A 22053-nucleotide genomic window follows, 5' to 3' on the forward strand; every position below is an offset into this window, starting at 1 on the left:
TCCTGCCAAATGAGCAAGCAATAGCATGATTAATTAATGAAGGGTATTGTTCTTAGACTCAAAATGAAATCTGTTACACTTCCACATTAGTGAAAATAATTAGTGAAAATTAGTGAAAAAACAGAAAAAAATCTGTGTTTTTAGTAGCAGCCCATGTTCTAAGAGGGCAGGGATGCAGTGTGCATTACCAGGGCCTATTGCAATGCCTGGCACCAGTTGAGGTATTTAAAGATTTGGCGGGGTGGTGCAGGGGTGGGGGAAATGAAGGAAGGTAGGATGGAAAGGAGAGGAAGAGAGAAAGGAAGGCAGGCAGGAAAGAAGGAAAGAAGAAAGGCAAGGAAGAACGATATAAAACAAATAATTAAGAATAAGGTCTTGGAAGTTCAGGGGTTAAAATGGAAATAGCTTACCTGGAAGAAGTGACTCATTATACCAGTAGCACAAATGAATTCAGTGGGTATTTTGACAGTGATTCAGAAGAAAGCAGCCTAGAGGCACAAACCTAGGAAGCTATTATTCTCACACACCAAAAGTCAGATAATGCCCCAAATGTGTAGTCCTCAGGGGCAGCCTGAGGACACCAGGCTGGACAGGAAGAAGCAGAACTAAAAATGGGAAGGACAGAGCCCCTGAAACAAGTTATCTTCTTAGTTTTATGTTGGCTACACTGGAAGTGTGGCTCTCAAAGACACATCACCTGAGCACTCTCTCAGTCTTATCGCAAGAAACAAATGTAATACTGAAATTTATTATGACAAGAATTTTTGCAGAAGCAAGCTATAACCACCAAAGAGATGAAATCTTTGACATAATTTCCCCAGTAACCCGAGGGTAGTCCTCCTTTTCACTGCTCTCCAGTGACCTCCTCAGTCCCTCCTGTACAGTGTGTCATCTTTCTTCCTGATCCTCAGGAAAACATGTACTGAGCTCCTGTTAGTACAGGAAACGATACAGAGCTACACACAGTGAAAAGAATTACATAGGCACAATCCCTGCTCCTTATTTAGTTTTTTTTTTAAAAGCAAAAATTGCTCTACTCTTCCCCCCTAAAGCAGTCCCTGCTCCCCCAGTTTAAACCCACCTATCGGCAGTCAGCATGGCTCTTGGAACCTAACTGCCTGCAGTCCCCTATAGAAGCCCATAACCCTGTTTTCCGGGGCCCAGAAGTTCAAGTACAAACTCATCTGGGTCCACCGGTGTAAAATAAATCCGAGTTCTCCTACTTCTCCAAGGGTCACTTGGTCTCTTGCGGGTCTGGTTTTTATTTTCCTGAAGCACCAGGAACACAAGGACTGAGGAGGGAGTGGTAAGCCCACAGCTAAAGGAGAGACACTGATTTCACTTGTTAAAAGAAATATAGTCTGAAGATCTGCTGATGGAGGGTCTCTGAGAAACTCCCCTGAAATGGCTTTTAAAAGAGAAAGAACCAGCAATTGTGTATGGGCTATATGCCCCAACGTTAGATGATATCTGTACCAGCCACATTATACTGTCCTTCTTCCTAACCTACTCTTTCCACAGTTTAACCTTGGAAGGCCAGAAAGTCTCTGTTCATGTAGAAGAAAGTGACTGAGGGCAGAAAAGAGAGCTCACTTCCCTCCGCTACTGTAGGCCTCCGAGCCAAAGACAAGCCTAAGCTAAGAGAGACAGTTCCAACTCTGAATGGCTTTTTTGTTTTAATATTTCACTAACTGACCTGGATTACCAGACTGGACTGAAATTTTTTCATGTCCTTCTCAAAAAGGACTTTGATAGTATTTAGTAATCCTAGAATGTCCCTTATATTATACTAAGGTATGGGATGATTGGATCCATGGAGTTTAATAAGAGAGATGACACATAGAATCACTCCCCAACTTGAACTTTATTACCATAGTCAAGAACTTCACAGAGTGTGAAATAATAAGAGGGAGAATGAGCCCAAGGTAGATGGCCAGGGAAAATTTGGTGAATAAGTAAATATTACGCTTGATTTAAAAAATCAATAGGAGTTAGCCATGCAAAAGAGTGGGGACAGCATGGGGTGGGGCGGTCAGAAAAACCATTCAGGAAGAGAAAAATACTTTTTGAAAGCCTGTGGTGGGAAAGGAGATTGTTCTAGATACTGTGATTGTATAACAAATGACCCCAAAATGTAGCAGCAAAAACAACAAATTATTATTATCTCTTAGAGTTTTTAGGTTGAATGGGCTTAGCTGAGTGGTTCTTGATTGGAGGCTTGCAGGCTTACAGTAAGATAGTGGTGGAGCCGGAGTCATCTGAAGGCTTAGAAGGAATAGACATCCAAGTTGGCTGAGCACATGGTTGAAAGATGATCTTGGCTGTCAGCTGGGAGCTTAGCTTGGGGATTTGACTGGATCATCTACACAAGGTCTCTCCACGTGGCCTGGGCTTCACAGCATGGCAGGTGGGTTCTGAGAGGGAATGCTCCACAAGTGAGTATTCTAAAACCAATTGTTTCAGGAGAAAACCAACCTAAAGCCACATAACCTTTTATGAACTCATTGTATTATTTAAATCAAACTCTATTAGTCAAAGCAATACAAATTAGCCCAGATTCAGGGGAAGGGGACAGAAAATACACCTCTGAATGGCCGGGTGAATGAGGAATTATAAGGTCATGTTTTTAAACTATGGTAGGCATGACCCACTGAGAAAATTCAAAAGTCAGTCTTTTTGGAGAATGAAAATTGCTGGTGAGAGCATAAGGCCATTTTAGGAGCTTGGAAGGTATCCTAAGAATAATGAGACAGAATGCAAAGATTGTTGATAAATAAATAATCATCTAAGGCAACTTAGGAAAATGTAAAAATTATTTATTGAACCAAATATTGGACTAATTTCCTTTGAAGGAAATAATTATTGTTTGTTAAATATCTATTAATCAAGATGAGTACTATTTTAGAAATCAAGAGAGATTGGCATAATATTGGCAGAGTTCTTTGAGAACAGATCCTGATTGGAAATATATGATAAAATTTCCTCTTGATGAAAAGTTACCTCTTGATGACTATGCCTTTGAAATGAGACATCTTCATTCCATTAAAGTACTCATACTCCCCTCAGTTTACCTATTAAACTTGTAACAATGGAACAATGCCCTGACTTCATTGTAGAACTTTACTTCATAGTTTAAATATAGATAAAGATAGATAAGGATTGACTGCATCAAACTTCTCCAACAGTGTTGAGTTCTGAATCTTTTTTGTTTTTATTCATGTTATTATTGAATATGTGCTTTGATAATATATCACAAAAGAAAAATATTATAGTAACATACAGTAAACATTACAATACAAATGACAATTTGTTCATGAAAACTAGTAGTGGAATTAAAAAGGGCTTTTGGGGCAATTGAGTTTCTCCCGAAATTTTTTGCCTGAATAGTTGTCATTATTCCTCAGCTTTTTCAATAGGTGGCTCTCAGAGCCAGTCTGTATATTAACGGTGATGGCATTTCTTTAACATTAGGTGCCATCAGTCTCCATTACTTTTTTAAAATGTCAGTTAACATGCACTGTTGTATTAGTTTCAGGTGTACAATATAATGATTCAATAATTCTCTACATTATTCAGTGCTCATTACAATAAGTGTATTCTTAATCCCCTTTACCTATTTCACTCTTCCTCTACCCCTCCATTGGTAACCACCAGTTTGTTCTTTCTGTTTAAGTCTGTTCTTTTGTTTATCTCTTTTTTCTTTGCTCATTTGATTTGTTTCTTAAATTCTACATATAATTGAAATCATATGGCATTTGTCTTTCTCTGACTTATTTTACTGAGCATTATACTTATAGATCCATCCATGTTGTTGCAAATGGCAAGATTTCATTCTTTTTATGACTGAGTAATATTCCTGTGTGTGTGTGTGTGTGTGTGTGTGTGTGTGTGTGCGTGTGTCTGTGTGTATTACATCTTCTTTATCCATTTATTTATGGAGGGGCACTGGGTTGCTTCCATTATGCTGCAATAACCATAGAGGTGCATATTTCTTTTTGAATTAGTGTTTTCGTATTCTTTGGGTAAATACCCAGTAGTGGAATTACTGGATCATATGGTAATTTTATTTTTAATTTTTTTGAGGAATGTCCATATTGTGTCTGTTGGCCATCTATGTGTCTTCTTTGGAGAAATGTCTTCTGCCCATTTTTAATCAGATTACTTGGTTTTTGGGTGTTCGGTTGTATAAGTACTTTATATATTTTAGAAGCTAATCTCATCAGATATGTCATTTCCAAATATCTCCTTCCATTCAGTAAGTTGTCTTTTTTGTTTTGATGACTGTTTCTTTTGCTGTGCAGAAGCTTTTTATTTTTATGTAGTCCCAATAGTTTAATTTGGTTTTGTTTCTCTTGCCTTAGGAAACATTTCTAGAAAAATGTTGTTATGGCCGATGTCAGAAAAATTACTGTCTATGCTCTCTTCTAGGATTTTTATGGTTTTAGGTCTCACATTTAAGTCTTTAATCATTTTGAGTTTATTTTTGCATAGGATGTAAGAAAGTGCCTCAGTTTTAAACTTTTGCATGCAAAAGTTTTTCCAGCACCATTTGTTGAAGAAACTCTCTTTCCCATTGTTTTCCTCGTTTCATTTGTCAAAGATAAATTGACCGTATAAGTAAGGGTTTATTTCTGGGCTCTCTTCGGTTCCATAGATCCTTGTGTCTATTTGTGTGCCAGTAACATACGATCTTGATTACTACAGCTTTGCAGTGTATATGGAAATCTGGGATTGTGATACCCCTGTCTTGGTCTTTTACAAGATGGCTTTTGTTACTTGGGGTCTTTTGTGGTTCCATACAAATTTTAGAATTATTTGTTCGAGTTCTGTGGAAAAATGCTGTTGGTATTTTGATAGCATTTGCGTTAATTCTACAGATTGGGTAGCATGGACATTTTAACAATATTTGTCCTTCCAATCCATGAATATGGACTATCTTTCCATTTGTTTGTGTTATCTTCAATTTCTTTCATCAGTGTTTTATATAGTTCTGAAATGTCTTCTAAGCAAGTTGATTTAAAAAACTTTAAACATTTTCTAGATTAAGCTCTTCATATAAAATGTGCAAAAAATCACAAAAGCCTAAGTTGTTAACTTAAATTGTCCATTTCCCATCACAAGTGGCAAAGAACTGCACCCACATCCTATTCTAGGTAAGAGTGGGAAGGCTAAATCTATAAATCTCAATTACCTTGCAGGACCTGCTATAGAGCTTTCCCTCCAAAGTGTTAGACTTAAGCTCTTGTCTATCAATTCTAATTCTTTCCTAGATAATGTAATTTTAAGCATATATTTTACACTGAGGCTTTCTAATAATTTCAAGGATTATCACTCAGAAACCTCTTATTTCTTGAGTGACTACTCTTTGCAAGGCAATGTAGAAGATGTTTGGAGATACAAAGATTAAATAAGCAATACATTCTAGTACAGAAGATGAATGCATATTAATCAGTGCTATGCAAGGCAGGAAGTGACCAAAGCCACAAGAAAGAAGTTGCTCAGTGTGTTATAAAGAGTTCAAAAGCGGGGCGCCTGGGTGGCTCAGCGGGTTAAAGCCTCTGCCTTTGGCCCGGGTCGTGGTCCCAGGGTCCTGGGATCGAGCCCCGCATTGGGCTCTCTGCTCAGCGGGGAGCCTGCTTCCTCCTCTCTCTGCCTGCCTCTCTGCCTAGTTGTGATCTCCATCTGTCAAATAAATAAAAATCTTAAAAAAAAAAAATAAAAATAAAATAAAATAAAAAAGAGTTCAAAATAATAAGACATTTAGATAAGCTTTAAATTAGTCTACTTGGTAGTCTTTAATTGGTAAAGAAATGGCTATGATTTTGAAACTGTAATTTCAATAATGTGATATGGACAGAATTTGAATATGTGGAGAATAGTATTCCAGAAATAAAGGCAGTGTAATAAGAATCATGCACCTAAGAAAACACAAACTGGGAAAAAGCAATAGTGAGTTTGACCAAAGCTAAAGGAGGGAAACAGAAAATACTGCAAAGATACAACTAGCTAGTTCTAGAACTTGGATGGGAGACTAAATCTAGACTATTCTAGATTGTTTCTATAAGCAATGAGGAATCATTGAAAATTTTCTTTTAAAGATTTTATTTATTCATTTGAGAGAGAGAGAGAGAGAATGAGCAGGGGGAGGGGCAGAGGGAGAGGAAGAAGCAGACTCCCTGCTGAGTAGGGAACCTGACACACGCCTGGATCCCAGGATCCCAAGACCATAACCTGAGCCTAAGGCAGACACTTTACTGACTGAGCCACCCAGGTGCCCCTCATTGAAAATTTTTAAGTAAAGGGTTGATGTTTCATTGACTATATCCTTTGCTGTGCAGAAGCTTTTGATCTTGATGAAATCCCAAAAGTTCATTTTCGCTTTTGTTTCCTTTGCCTTTGGAGACATATCTTGAAAGAAGTTGCTGTGGCTGATATCGAAGAGGTTACTGCCTATATTCTCGTCTAGGATTCTGATGGATTCCTGTCTCACGTTGAGGTCTTTTATCCATTTTGAGTTTATCTTTGTGTACGGTGTAAGAGAATGGTCAAGTTTCATTCTTCTACATACAGCTGCCCAGTTTTCCCAGCACCATTTATTGAAGAGACTGTCTTTTTTCCACTGTATATTTTTTCCTGTTTTGTCGAAGATTAACTGACCATAGAGTTGAGGGTCCATATCTGGGCTCTCTACTCTGTTCCACTGGTCTATGTGTCTGTTTTTATGCCAGTACCATGCTGTCTTGGTGATCACAGCTTTGTAGTAAAGCTTGAAATCAGGTAACATGATGCCCCAGTTTTATTTTTGTTTTTCAACATTTCCTTAGTGATGCAGGGTCTCTTCTGATTCCATACAAATTTTAGGATTATTTGCTCTAGCTCTTTGAAAAATACTGGTGGAATTTTGATCAGAATGGCATTAAAAGTATAGATTTCTCTAGGCAGTATAGACATTTTAACAATGTTTATTCTTCCGATCCAAGAGCATGGAATGGTCTTCCATCTTTTTGTGTCTTCTTCAATTTCTTTCATGAGTGTTCTGTAGTTCCTCGAGTACAGATCTTTTACCTCTTTGGTTAGGTTTATTCCCAGGTATCTTATGGTGCTTGGTGCTATAGTAAATGGAATCGATTCTCTAATTTCCCTTTCTGTATTTTCATTTTTAGTGTATAAAAAAGCCACTGATTTCTGTACATTGACTTTGTATCCTGCCACGTGCTGAATTGTTGTATGAGTTCTAGTAGTTTGGGGGTGGAGTCTTTTGGGTTTTCCATATAAAGAATCGTGTCATCTGCGAAGAGAGAGAGTTTGACTTCTTCATTGCCAATTTGGATACCTTTGGAAATAGTCAACAAAACAAAGAGGCAACCCACGGAATGGGAGAAGATATTTGCAAATGACAGTACAGACAAAAGGTTGATATCCAGGATCTATAAAGAACTCCTCAAACTCAACACACACAAAACAGACAATCATATAAAAAAATGGGCAGAAGATATGAACAGACACATCTCCAATGAATACATACAAATGGCTATCAGACACATGAAAAAATGTTCATCATCACTAGCCAAATTAAAACCACATTGAGATACCACCTCACACCAGTTAGAATGGCCAAAATTAGCAAGACAGGAAGCAACATGTGTTGGAGGGGATGTGGAGAAACGGGAACCCTCTTCCACTGTTGGTGGGAATGCAAGTAGGTGCAGCCACTTTGGAGAACAGTGTGGAGATTCTTCAAGAAATTAAAAATAGAGCTTCCCTATGACCCTGCAATTGCACTACTGCGTATTTACCCCAAAGATACAGATGTAGTGAAAAGAAGGGCCATCTGTACCCCAGTGTTTATAGCAGCAATGGCCACGGTCGCCAAACTGTGGAAAGAACCAAGATGCCCTTCTACAGACGAATGGATAAGGAAGATGTGGTCCATATACACTATGGAGTATTATGCCTCCATCAGAAAGGATGAATACCCAACTTTTGTAGCAACATGGACTGGACTGGAAGAGATTATGCTAAGTGAAATAAGTCAAGCAGAGAGAGTCAATTATCATATGGTTTCACTTATTTGTGGAGCATAACAAATAGCATGGAGGACAAGGGGAGTTGGAGAGGAGAAGGGAGTTGAGGGAAATTGGAAGGGGAGGTGAACCATGAGAGACTATGAACTCTGAAAAACAATCTGAGGGTTTTGAAGGGGCGGGGGGTGGGAGGTTGGGGGAACCAGGTGGTGGGTATTAGTGAGGGCACAGATTGCATAGAGCACTGGGTGTGGTGCAAAAACAATGAATACTGTTACGCTGAAAATAAATTTTAAAAATTAAAAAAAAAAACACTGCTCCCTCCAAAAATAATAAAACATATTCAATAAAAAAAAAGGGGGGGTTGATGTGATCAAATCTATCCTTTTGCAAATTGGACTGGCAGGGTGTGTAAAATGGATTTTAGGAGAGAGCTGGCAGTGAGGACATGAGCAGAGAAGTTACTGTCATCCAAGAGCCTGAACCAGGGTAGGACAGGTGGGTTTTAGTGAGATAGACCTTATGGGAGTAGAATCAAAAAGCCTTGATAACCAACTGGATATATATGAGGCACAGAAACAAGAGCTGAAGATGTTGTCAGCATTAAAAATCTAGGTGATGGAAGAAACATAAAGATAATGGGAACAGGAGAAATTATGAGAAGAAAGAGGAGTTTAATCTGGACATATTAAGTTTTAGGTATCATGAAAATATTCAAATGGAGCTGTCTTAAAGGCAGTTAGAAAGCTTAGACGTAGAGCTTTGGAGAGAAGGTGAGACTGGGGATCTGAAATCATCTGCAGATTAATTATGGTTACCATTTCTTGAAATCCAAAGATGTGCTGGACACCATGCTAAGTGATTTGCAGGTACTATTTAACCCTCACAACAAACATGAAGATGGACATTTTTATCCCACTGAGATGTAAAAAAATTATTTAAATTGGCAGGTTCTCAAGCAGTAAAAAAAAAGAGCTGGGATTTTCAGTAGATTTGTCTAAATCCAAGGCAGTTCTGTGGATGTGAAAGTCTTGAATGAACCAGAGGGTAGCTGGGTTTGTTCGTCTAGAATGGTGTCTAGCATGTAGAGGAAGTCCCTACCTTCCTGCTGTGGAGGAGGAGAGGAGAGGCCACAATATCCTCAACTTAATGACCCAGGCCTCTTCCCTTTTTTCCTTCCCATCATCTTCTTATTTCAAGTGTGGAGGAAGGGGGAGCACTGCCTGGGGTGATAGTTGCAGAGTTAGGATAATAAAATTGGTTCTGCTACCTCTAAATAAGTCCTAGAAGGGGTTTATAGCCCTAACTGTTTGAAGTCTTTCTAGAATCTTTTTGGTTAATTTCTTGTCTTACATGACCTTACATGCTCCTTTAAGTTCAGGACAACAAGAAAAGTCCCACTCTACAATTTATTGTAAGTACTCATGAATAATACCCAGAGATTGGACCTATGGTATGTGTTCCTGAAATCTGTTGCCATGCTTAGCTTTTTTTTTTTTTTTTTAAGAATTTATTTATTTATTTGACAGAGAGAGATCACAAGTAGGCAGAGAGGCAGGCAGAGAGAGAGAGAGAGAAAGAAGCAGGCTCCCCACTGAGCAGAGAGCCCAATGTGGGACTCGATTCCAGGACCCTGAGATCATGACCTGAGCGGAAGGCAGAGGCTTAACCCACTGAGCCACCCAGGTGCCCCACTATGCTTAGCTCTTAAAATGAACCATCTGAATCAAATTGCATTGCAGGTGGTAGTAGTTGATTTTAGGAGTCTGAGAATAAGCCACAGAAATCCAATTTCTTCCTGTTCCCTCAATGGATGTGGATTTAAACAAGATAAAGACAGATTTTTGAGGCAGCTAATCTTAAATCACCAATTGACGCTTAGCAAAGTCATTGAAAAACCAAAGATCCCACATTAAGTGTTGTCTCGTTCGAGACAAAAGATACAAACAGAAGCTTTAAAAATTCTTCCACGTTGAGATGCAAGGATGGCTAAAAAGTCCATGTAATGAACTGTTCTGAACCTTAAACTGGAAACTAGACTCTCCCCACTAATATAGCACCAGCCCCAGCCCTAATCCCTGCTGAATGGCAGTCACAGAACAAGCCAGAGTAGTTCCAACTCTCGTGCATACAGCCTGACCACAGAGGCCAGGCAAAGGCTGCCTCCTCCCCACATGCTGCGTTGGCCTCCAGAAACGAATACCTACCCTTTATTAAGCTCTTACATTTCAGGATCTATTTAACTGCCACAGTAAACTGTCAAGGCAGATACTATTTTATCCTCATTTTCTATGTCCATTCTCAAGTACTTCTGACTTGTGAAGAGGTTGATGTCAATAACTCATGCCCCTGTCCTGTGTGATTCTAAACAAAACAGCGGGAATGCAATGAATTGATAAGCAGACAGGGGTCAAAGTATTCACTTTATTTATCAAGACCTAGCCACTCCAAAGTACAGAGTCCCTGAAAGTACAAGATTAAAGAAAATAATTTGGAATTGAAGCCAAAACAAATGAGGCTTCCTATACTTCTTGCCAAATCTGAACCTTAGGACAAGCCACAGGAATGTATTGGGTCTGCAGGCACATTCTTCATACACATCTCCATCCAGCACTGGTGGGATGGATTAGTGCCTGTCTCCAAAAGCCAGTTAGTTACCAGAAGAGAGTGTTGGAAAGCACAGGAAAGAAATGGCTTCTAGAAAGCGGGCACCGTACCAGGTCTGTTTATTTGACAAAGCCCACTGTCAGTTTCTAACAATCTGCCTAGGAGACAGAGAATCCTATTTCTTGCTTTTAAACGAAGTTTCAAATACAGTTTCCAAACATACCCACTGGAATCACTTTGAAAGGTTTAAAAAAATCAGTGACCTGGCCACACCTCAGACTGAGTAAATCACAAAATGTCTGGGGCGCAAATATTTTTTAAAGTTTTCCAGGCAATTCCAATGTGCAGCCTAGGCTGAGCAGCACTGCTCTATAGGCTTGGTAACCTCATCCCCTCTTCAGGCAGCCAGTCATAACTAGCATTTTCTGACTAAGTACTTTATGCTCAGCAATTTACATAATCCTCTTTGCAACTGTATGAGGCAGGTATGATAATCATAGCATTTCACAGATGGGGAAAGTGGGGCTTGGAAAGGCTAAGTGACAGACCTGGGATTACAAATTTAGTATTCCAGAATGTCTTCTGAGCTAGATACTTAACCATCATACACTGTGCTGCTTTTTGTGGATGCCATGATCCTAGCAATATCTCCAGTCATAATATATTCCTTCTTTTTTAGGGAGGAGCAAAAATGACTGCAGAAACTGAAAGAGTTCATTCCAGTATTTCCTCATTAAAAAGAACATAAAACTCCCTCTATGTAAATTGAGGAAGAAGAGTAAGGGTTTCCAACAACTAACTTTTGTAGAGATTTGGAGAATGTGTGGTAGGGAGTAATAATAAATCAACAATTGTCAAGCAGCTGAAGTCAAAGAGCATAACTTTTTAAACAGAATCAGCTGAGCAGTTTTGAACAGCCATCCTTAGTATCTTGAGACAGAATAAGAAAACTGGATAGCACAGTCTACGAAGATAAGCCTTAAGCCTAAGGATTGTGAAGGAAGGGGCCGTGAGAGGTTATGGGAAAATGGGAGTCCAAGTTGCTCCTGAATATACCAATGACAACACAAGCTGCATGAAGAAAAACAAGAACAGAAATCTAGAAGACTGAGCGCAGCAGAAAGGCTGAAGGAGAGCTGAGGTCAAGTTCACACCCTGAGACACTGAGTCAGAGATAAAAGGTGATGTGTTACCCAGTAACACACAAGTATTTTAAAAGGTGAAGACAAAACAGAATTATCTTTTTCTCCTTATTTCATGTTTTGACAACACTGCAAAGGTAGAAAGTAATATAAATTGGATCTCACTTTATGTAAGTTTGAAGAAAGTGTGTAAATGTTAATATGTCAAATAACATATTAACTTTGCTAAGAGAATTTTTAGCACTGTAGAGGAACTTAAGGAATCTTATGGCAATTTCTTCCATAGAGCAAATAATCTAATTTATTCTTTTTTGCAATTTAAAAGCTCATATAATGAATTCGCAAGGTGCTGGAGTTCATCATAATTTGATCCAAGGGAAAATAGTATGTTGGCATACCTGATGAGCAGTAGAAAAAGAATTCCTATACACAGATGTGTTTCGTTTTATTCCTCTTTTTTTAAAGTATGAATCATTATTTCCTTATGAGTAGAGGGCTGAAAGGAGGACAAGACTACACCCATCCCAGCCAGCACAGAGTTCCATGAAGCTTGTGAAATTACAATTTGCATCTTCAAAGCTGAGCCCATTTATTTGCTAAGAAATCTTGGCAAGTGTAACAGGCAAAATCGGGTTAATTCAATAGGTTGTTTTCATCTCTGGTGAAAGTTCACATGAGGGTTACTTTTTAAAATGCCCTCACACTATCTTCTTATAGTCAGTTGAACATGACTGGATCTATAAGTTTTAATAGTGCTAGTCTGCAATTTGGTGGTCTCAAGAATGGATAAAAAAATAAATTGAACTGTTCTATGGTCATCTCATTTTTCTCACTGGTGTGACTACATTAGTCCATCTTTAAGTAACTTACCAACTTTTTCCCTCCTCTCCACCCCAACACGAAAACACAGAAGTACTTTAAGCAGGCAAATGTTAACACATTACTATTACTTCATTACTAAGTTACTGAGACCCTAGAGTATCATGACATAGATAGTAGGTGCCGTGTTAACTAAATAAATTCTTCTAGGATTATTCCCACTTTATTGTGTCAACTTTTACTGTTTTTATGGCTATCTCTAAAAATTTTTGAAATGCATCTTTTGCCAAAAAGGATTAAAAGATATTTATTCACATCACTAGATGAGGTTAGGAACCATGAAATTAAGATTTTAAAACATGATTCTTAAATTGCCATAAAACTCATGTTCTGAAAATTAAGTTTTAACTTTGGGGGTGGCTTTCAAAGATTAGGTGAAAAGAGATGAACAAAATTATACTTGTCAAAATGGTCAAATATCACCCATTTCATATGGTTCTACCCGATTAGACACGAGACAGCTGAAAAACTAATTTTCACATCAAATGAAACAACACAGCCCTATGTGTTCCAAAGAAAAAAGTCTTCACAAAAGAAGACAACCTCAGCTGTGCTTGAAATATCAACCACAGGGGCGCCTGGGTGGCTCAGTGGGTTAAAGCCTCTGCCTTCGGCTCAGGTCATGGTCTCAGGGTTCTGGGATCGAGCCCCACATCAGGCTCTCTGCTTAGCGGGGAACCTGCTTCCTCCTCTCTATCTGCCTGCCTCTCTGACTACTTATAATCTCTGTCTATCAAATAAATAAATAAAATCTTAAAAAAAAAAAAAAAAAGAAAGAAATATCAACCACAACACATATGTAACACCAGGGCTTATGATGCCAGCTTTCCATGCTTCAGGATACTACCAGTGAGGCTGGAACTCAAAGTCGGATAGTGACTTGAGTTTCCACAGTACATATTAAAGACTGGTGTTGGACTGACAGTCACAGACAACTTGCGGTGACAAGAGGCAGGGACGTTGTCCAAAATAAGTATCTCCCAATACAAAAATGTCATGTTTGTCAATTTTAAAACCCTGTGCCCAAACGCTTTGTATGTTTACTTAGCTTTTCTACCTTCCACAAAAGGTGCTGAAAGGCAACGAAACGTGAAGAGTGAGGAAGAGGTAGAAAAGTGAGTAAGCAGCAACTGCATAGGCAGTTATCAGCTGCAGAGTAGTACTGGCTTTAAGTCAGAAGCAGACTTGATTATTTCTGTGCTATAGAACACAAACACCCATAGCCATTATACGACTTTTAAAAAAATCTAGCTAGCCACATTAAATAGGACACATAGGATCATAAAGCTACTCTGAAAACATGTTTTTAAAACTCTGAAACATAATGGATAAAGAGGCTCTTATTTTCTAATGAGGGCAAGGAGTTCCCATATTTTTTGGAAGATAAAACAGAGATGCCAGAAAAAGGCATTTTCCAAAGAACCAGAGATACTCATTCAGAATCCTGTACTTCTTTATCCTAAAATATTGAGATTTAAATCAACTCAGACATGATACACAATTGAGTTTCTTCTCATTTTTTATTTTTTAAAAAAGACAGATTTAGGATACTGTAAGAAATTACTAAGTTACATTTTTTAAAATCTGTCAAGTGCTACAGTAATGGAATAAGTAAATAAGATTTTTTAAAGTTCAATGTTTATAGACATATTTATAAAAAAATGACTGAATTAGAAGATGTTAAATAATGTTGATACACACCAGGAAGGGATTTAGGCAAGGAAAGGCACATCATTTCACCACAAGAAATAAAGACCATAGTTGGAAGTTAATGACCAGCCAAAGCTTTAGGTCTTGTGGTAGTTTTCCTAGCTCCGGAGGGTCATTATGGTGGAACCTTCTTCATGGTACTGAGCTGGAATAAATAAATAGAAAGGAGTTGGAAAATATTACTCCGTGACCCCAAAGTCATGTTAGAAAGAAAGCACTCTTAATAAGCCTGATGTGTGAGGAGGCAAGGAGCAAAAATCCAAAATGGTTTGGTTGTACTGAAAATCCTACTGACATTAAGGAAGCTTAAAAAAAAAAAAAATACAAAAAAAGGTAAAGTAAAATAAGGTTAATCCTCTTGTCTGGCTGAATTGGAATTCTTGCAGTTACGAAGTTAAAATTTCCAGTAAACACTGTATTTTTCACTTCCTTTCTTGCAGACAGACACAGTTTAGTTAAACACCTGCCATACTTCACCTTGAATAAAGCTGTATGTATTTGGGGATAAGGATCTTAGATAACCTCATTTTATATAGCTTAAAATCTTTGAAAATAGCATTAATGCTCTGGCTGACAGGCTATCTACAATGGCAAAGTGACCCTAAGTTCTGACAACGATGAGAGGTTTCTCAGAGACACTGAAGAGTTTCTAGTTCAACAGATATTTACTGAAAAGTCTAACAGACTTCAGTAGATGTGTTTGGATCAATTTCCCACTATCCGTTTTCTTTCACAAATGTCTACCCATTTTTTGCTGTCTGGACTCTGAACCTAGATTAGTTTGTTTAAAAGATGGACTCATTCAGAATAATCCATATAAATTTTAGTGGTATTAAGAAACAACTGTCTGTGTGAATAAATAGAATGGATTTTCAGGATAAAATGGTATATCCACAAAGAAAAAAAATAAATTAAAAACAATGGGGGGGAGACAAGGAGAATATTAATATTGAAAAATAAAATGGCAATTGCAAAGCAGGCAGCTTCCCACTCATGCCACACGATATGCCTTCATTAAGGTGTACTCTTTCCGATTGGTATGAGCAGCCCAGATGAAGAGAGCAGAAGCCATGAACTGTAAAGGAGCTGAGACGCAAGCCAGGCAGAAGGACCATCCAAATTCACCAGACACGTTCTCAGGCAGCTCTAGCTTCTGGTGGAGTAGCTCAATTCCAGCAACATAACAACTCACTGAGCCCAGCGTACAGAGACCTTGGAGGAAAACAAAACAAAACGTTAACTAGGTAAGAGCATCGTAAGAGCTTTTCAGGCAACGTGACAGGGCAAAAATATGTGAATGTTTAAGAATTATGATTCTTTGTCTCTATGGAAACAGGAAGAAGATAAAACGTATGTATAATGACAAGACTCACCTGCAAGGAGATGGAGAATGCCTGTGGCAATGGTGGGATACAAACTCCGGCAAATGCAAGCACAAAGTCCAATCACAGCCCCAAAGCACATCAAACCTAGACTAACAAAAGGTAAAAGGAACTGGCAACGCCAAAGATCTGATTTTGAAAAAGAGAAAAAAAGGTTATGTTACCACAATTTCAGACAGTTTTTCACAATGGCAATTTCTTTCATGTACTTACTAGACCTTTCCTCAAAAAGTGAGAAAGGAGGGACCCCTGGATGGTGCTATTGGTTGAGCATCCCACTCTTGGTTTCTGAGCAGATGGGTGATCTCAGGGTCCTGAGAAAGAGCCCTGTGCTGGGCTCAAAGCTCAGTGGGGAGTCTGCCTAAGATTCTTTCTCCCTCTGCCCCTCACCCCACTCATGCTATCTCTCTCCCAATCTCTCTCTCTAAAATAAATTTTAAAATCTTTTTTTAAAAAGTGAGAAAGGGGGACGCCTGGGTGGCTCAGTTGGTTGGACGACTGCCTTCAGCTCAGGTCATGATCCCGGAGTCCCGGGATCGAGTCCCGCATCGGGCTTCCAGCTCCACGGGGAGTCTGCTTCTCCCTCTGACTTTCTCCTCGCTCATGCTCTCTCTCACTGCCTTTCTCTCAATAAATAAATAAAAATCTTTATAAAAAAAAAAAGTGAGAAAGGAATACTTTAATATTGGAGATTCTTCTTTAAAGCACTTTGTTCAAAAAGATGCTACCTGATAAAAGCAAAAGGACACTAACAGCAGTTACTGAGGGCTCACTGTGTCAGGCACTGATGCTTTGTGTATTAATCCTCCCAAGATCCCTATGAAGGACATACTATTATTATCTCCATTTTATAAATGAGGGAACAGAAGCAAGAGGTATAAATAACTTGTATAAGATAACATAGTAATCAGTAGAGCCAGCATTTAAAGCAAAACCTTCTGGCTCCACATATAAATGAATCTACATCCTTCTAGGATCTCAAGGCAGGATTAAGAAGTAAATGAATGGTGGTTATAAAAGACCTGTTGAAATAATATACATAAAGCACAGAGCAGAGGATCTCAGCACTCAATAAATGGCAGCTTTAATTATCATAATTTCCCTCAACAGGAGAGGAAATCTGATGGACTTTACATGACTTCCATTTTTACAGTATTTTAATTATTAGTAATATCTTAATATCAACTCTAAACCAAATTTGACCTTCTAGGGCTCATTTTACTTTTTGGAACTACATAAAAGTCTTTTCTCCAACTTCCCTTCAAACACGGTTAGTAATAAACTTCTTCTTATATATTTGCAATACAAAATTGAATATCTTGAATAACACAGTTTAACTATACAAGCTGACATACAAGCAAATTTTTAATAGAACAGGACTGTAAATGTATTTTCTCTTCCTTATGACTTTCTTGGTAACATTCTCTTTTCTCTAGCTTACTTTATGTAATAATATAGCATATAATATATATATATATAGTACAAAATATGTCTCAATTGACTGTTCTATGTTATTGGTAAGACTTCTGATCAACTGTAGGCTGTTAGTAATGTTCTGGAGAAGTCAAAAGTTATGTATGGATTTTCGACTGTGTGAAGGGGTCAGTGCTCTAACCCCAACATTATTCCAGGGTCAAGTCTACTTGCCATATTTATTCAATGCTTCCCCTCATGACATGGTCATTCTATGCACAAGTTCCAGGAAGTCTCTACAGCCTGAATATCAGGTCCAAATATGAAGACAGTATTTTCTAGGTAGTCTGTCAAAGAACAGAATGCTCCCAATAAATACTTTCATTTGTTTTTGATATCTATACTTCTGTTACTACAGCCTAAGACTGGATTAACATTTTTGGTAGTCCTAACCCTTGACTCCTATAGAGCTTGTAGTCAACTTTTTTCACATATCCCTATGTGAACCCAAGTAACTGAAATGCTTATCTCAAATACAGGAATTTATTATTTAGCCCTATTAAATTTACTCTTTAAAAGGACCCACTAATAACATCTTTTGCGAAGGTCTAGATTCTGTCATCCAATGTATTCATACTTCCAATTTGGGAAGTATGTATCTAACTTTAAAATATGTTATCAACAGAACAGAGTTCACTGGGATACCACTAGAGATCTTATTCCAAACTGAGGCAATGTATGGACACGTTTGTTCCAATAATGGAGATCAATGAATGGAAAATTTATTTCCTTCTTCCCCCAACTGTACTGCTGAGAGATCAGTGTACTCACAGGTCCGAAGTAGATCAATCCCACTATTGTGGTTTCCAGGATCAACAAATTTCTCCATGAACTGCTCATTTAGCGTGAAACTCATGCATTTTGTGACCACATCAAATGACTCTGCAACATGAATAACAATGACTGCTTGTTGTTTTAATTATAAACATTTAACAAAAATCCCTTTCAGTAATTATTCTCTGAAATAAGAAGTGATATAAAAGGATGTTCAAAGAGGACAGCAACCTCTTTGGCCTTGAGTGACACACAGGATTCACTGATACCCAATGAATGCCAGTGGTTCTTACCAGCAGGCTTAAGACACGGACATAAGGAAGGGAAGAAAAAAAAAAAAAAGATGGAGCAGTAAAATGAATGAGAACAGACATGCAAGACTAGGAAGAAGGAGAAGACAAAGACTTAAATAAATAGGAACTTTGACTGTCTATGCCAAATCTACCCCCCAGCCATCTTCCCATCTCAGGTAATGACAATTCCATCCTTCTAGTTCCTCAGACCAGGAACTTTAGTCATTGTTGCCTACATGCATCCCACCAGGAAATTCTGTGGATCTACCTTCAAAACCCATCTAAAATCCAGCCACTGCTCAGTGCTACCACCATGGTCTAAGTCACAGTCATCTCTCCTAAGAATCAGTGCAATAGCCTCCTGGCTTCCACTTTTGTTTACTGCCTGTTTTCAATACATCTGTCTAGGTGACCAGATCATTTCTCCTGCTCAAAACTCAATACTCCATCACATTGAGAGCAAAAACCGGAAGCCTTCATCATGCCTACAGAATCCTGCAAAGTTTGCCCTACCCCCAGAGTAATTTCTGACAGCATTCTCAACTCTCCCTCTTCCCCACCTCCATTCCAGCCCAGTGGCTTCCTTGCTGGTCTTTGACTATTTCAGGAATGTTCCCATCATGAGGCCCTTGCAGTTGTTGTTCCTTCCAACTTAAAAGATTCCCCCTGAAGTTTTCCATATAGCCAACTCCTTCACCTACATAGTCTTTACTGAAGTGACATCTTGTTGAAGCCTATCCTGCCTATACTATTGAACATCGTAACTTATGCCCATCAATATCCCCTTCCCTACACATTCCATATCCCTTTATTTTGTTGCATTTTCTCATACAATGCGACATCTTCTAACATACCATATAATTAACTATTGTTTATATCATTATACTTATTTCTTCAGCTTACTACCTACACCCCTTATTAGAATGTTAGCTCCCCAGGACCAAAGATATTTATATTCTTCCCTGATGTACTGATGATGGAATATGGAGGCATTTAATAAATGATTGGTAAGATTCAAACATCGAGTGCTCCTATGCTCTCATAAGTAGAAATGAACACTTTACAATTAATTTCAACCAGTCCCCCCAACCTCACTCCCCCACCTACTTTCTTTTTTCCATTATATTATCATAACAATTGTCCTTTTGATGTATAATAATTGTTGTGCTGTGATCTGAATACAGTGCTTCCCACTAAGTGGTCAACAGAAGTAGTCATAAATAGAAACAAATTCTAAGTTGTTCCTTAGAGCTCTAAAGTTTCCATTTTAATATCTGGAAATTAAAACTTTTTAATATTAAGAATGCTTGCAAAATAAATCAGACAATTTCTTATATTTTTTTATTTCCGTAATGCATATTTTTAACCTACAAACTCTTGTCAAGATTGTTATAAAACAGACTCAAATATGCACAGATTTGAATGTAGAGTTGGTCAAATTATATCCTCTAAGATTTACAGGGCAAATGATAATAACTACCAAAACACAGCTAACACAGAAAAAGACTATCAAGTTGTATGTGTTGATTTGTTTTGGATACTAACTCTTTTACCAGTTACCAAATATTTAAAGTCTTCCAATGTGCTTTCCCAATTATTTCCTCATGACATATGTGAAATTAATAAAAAGAATTTTACTGAGTAAGTACAAAGATTCAAAATGGCTTTCTCAAGATAAGGACAGTTACTTATCCAACCGGTATTGAGTATCATGATAATTCATAGAAGTTGGGCAAAGAAAGTGGTAGAGAGAGAAGGGAGACATAGATTTATTTCTTTGGAGAGAAAAAAACCCACAAACCTACTTATACATAATTGGGTTATCATCACATCACTTTGTTTATTATTGAGTAGGTAAAGTAGACAAAAGTTAAAATAAGAGAAATACCTGTCCTTTCTGGTGGGCTATACCAGTATGTGTTTTGAGGTATAGTGATACACCGTCTCCACAATCCCATTGTGCCATTAAATCGGAAAAGTGCATCATTATAAGTCTTTTCATCTGCCTCATCACTAGCGAAGTCGGCCCAGATGCTTTTATTCAAATCACTGGAATTTTCTTGAACTGGACTTCGATATTCAAACCAGAAGTCTGTGCCAATTGAGGCTGCCATGTAGATGGTGGAAATGAGGCTAAGCACACAAGCAATTACAAATGCTGTAGCAAAACGGTTATCCATTCTGGCATTCAGACTGCTCTGTTTAAAAGTTGGAAAAAGAAGAAAGTTAGACTTCAAGGACATACAGGAAATATTTTGAAAGGAATTATCTCAAAATCACCCTTTATCCTATTCCCCACCCCGTGACCCTTAATGTAATGTATAATCATTAAAGAATAAAAATAAATAAAGGCAAGCATGTTCTTAATTAAATTCAAAATAAAACTCATTATCATGAAAGTACTTATTGAATGCTCACATACCCAGGATGCTACGGAGACAGAGGTCTTGTTCTCTAGTCTATCACCTGCACACTAAAACAGACAACACTGAAATGGACATACACATTACAGATACAAACAATAGACATGCTCAGAGTCAGCCGTGTACCATACATATATTTTTAATTACAGACTGAATTTTTATTGCTTCAAAGCATTAAGTGTTCTGGGTTTGAGTGTGAAAGGGCACAGGAAAAGCAAGCAGAGAAAATTGGCTCCTCCCAGATTCCACTGAGGAGAAAAACCTTCTAAAAACAAGGTTAAGAGTCAGCAGCTCTTTGGAAGGCAGAGTTATGTTTGTTAACCCAGACAGAAGGGTTGTTCGGGTGAGCAGAAGAGCAAAGAGAACAGTAACATATAATAATGCTAGATAGCAATCTGCTCCTAGGATCCATCGAAGCTAAGGAAAACTCCCCTACCCCGCCAAATTCTCCACTCCTATCTACTCTCCCCATTCCTTACACTTTTGAATCTTCTTATCTGCAAACTAAATGATTTCTCCTCAGCCAGAAAGAAAACTGTATTAGGCAAAATATGAACACTCCCAAGGCGTGGACAGGGCTCAATGGCAGTAGTAAATGGCCGCAGTAAAATGACTCAAGGCGGATCAAGCTGAGTCAAATACTGCAAGTATACACCGTGACCGCACCAAACACCTTACAAAGGCGCACGAAAACAGGCTCACAAACTGGGGTTGCTGAGTTTGGAAGACAGGAAGTGTAACACAGAAGAGATAGGGCAATTACAGTGATTAACAATAACTCCAGAAGTTGGTTTTGTATTCTTGTTTTCCTAATCCTCTTTCAACCTGGTGCTCTCAAATGACCTTAAAAGGTCCCGGCACCCTGAGTGGCTGTTTGCCAGGCCGGACAACTGACGCTGTCACCTCGCAGGGCGCACTACCGGGCCGGGGTAGCTCGAAGCAAGCTGGGGCCAGGGCCCTGCAGTCCTGCGCCGCCCCAGGCCAGGGGCCCCAGGTACCCAACCAGGCCCCTCCCCAGACCACTCAGCCGAAGAGAAAACCCCGCCGCAGCGCTGCGGCTCAGAACCGGCCGGCCCTGGCCCCGGCCCCTCCCCAGGAGGGGCCCCTCTTCAAACTACTGGAAACGTCTAACGGCTACGCGACCCCCGCCCAGCGACGCCGACCCCGCTCACTCACCGCCCATCCTCCTGCTCCGCCAGCTTCACCCTCAAGCTCAGACCACAGCACCCTACTCTCCCCGCGCCTTCTCTGACGCACTTCCCTGCAGATCCCGCCCCCTCCATAACTCCCGCGCCTCCGCCTCCGCCTCCACCCGAGGCCGGGCCTAGGCCCGGGGCCGTGGGGGC

The 22053-nt window shown here is 38.9% G+C and overlaps 1 protein-coding gene across 2 annotated transcripts; it reads right to left on the reverse strand.

The window, feature by feature from the left end:
* Positions 1-14153: 14153 nt before the first annotated feature.
* Positions 14154-22040, reverse strand: CLDND1 (claudin domain containing 1). Of its 2 annotated transcripts, none has more exons than XM_047722784.1 (5): positions 21884-22040; positions 20173-20482; positions 17989-18099; positions 15736-15873; positions 14154-15574 (listed from the first exon to the last, which is right to left on the reverse strand). In XM_047722784.1, exons 2-5 carry the CDS (start codon positions 20462-20464, stop codon positions 15354-15356), a joined length of 762 nt encoding a protein of 253 aa, XP_047578740.1. In that variant the 5' UTR covers positions 20465-20482; positions 21884-22040; the 3' UTR covers positions 14154-15353. The 2 variants fall into 2 exon arrangements, with proteins under 2 accessions (XP_047578740.1, XP_047578747.1); XM_047722791.1 differs by lacking the exon at positions 21884-22040 and adding an exon at positions 20707-20772.
* Positions 22041-22053: the final 13 nt, after the last annotated feature.

Source organism: Lutra lutra, chromosome 1, assembly GCF_902655055.1.
Source record: "Lutra lutra chromosome 1, mLutLut1.2, whole genome shotgun sequence".
Classification (NCBI taxonomy): domain Eukaryota; kingdom Metazoa; phylum Chordata; class Mammalia; order Carnivora; family Mustelidae; genus Lutra; species Lutra lutra.

Bases quoted from the DNA above. Each gene is read 5' to 3' on its own strand.
- CLDND1 (XM_047722784.1), bottom strand. From the start codon at position 20,464: ATGGATAACCGTTTTGCTACAGCATTTGTAATTGCTTGTGTGCTTAGC. The intron at 18,100-20,172 runs GTATTTCTCTTA...TTCATGTTGCAG, and splicing joins TAGCCCACCAGAAAGGACAG to AGTCATTTGATGTGGTCACA. The intron at 15,874-17,988 runs GTGAGTACACTG...TTTCAAAATCAG, and splicing joins GATTGATCTACTTCGGACCT to ATCTTTGGCGTTGCCAGTTC.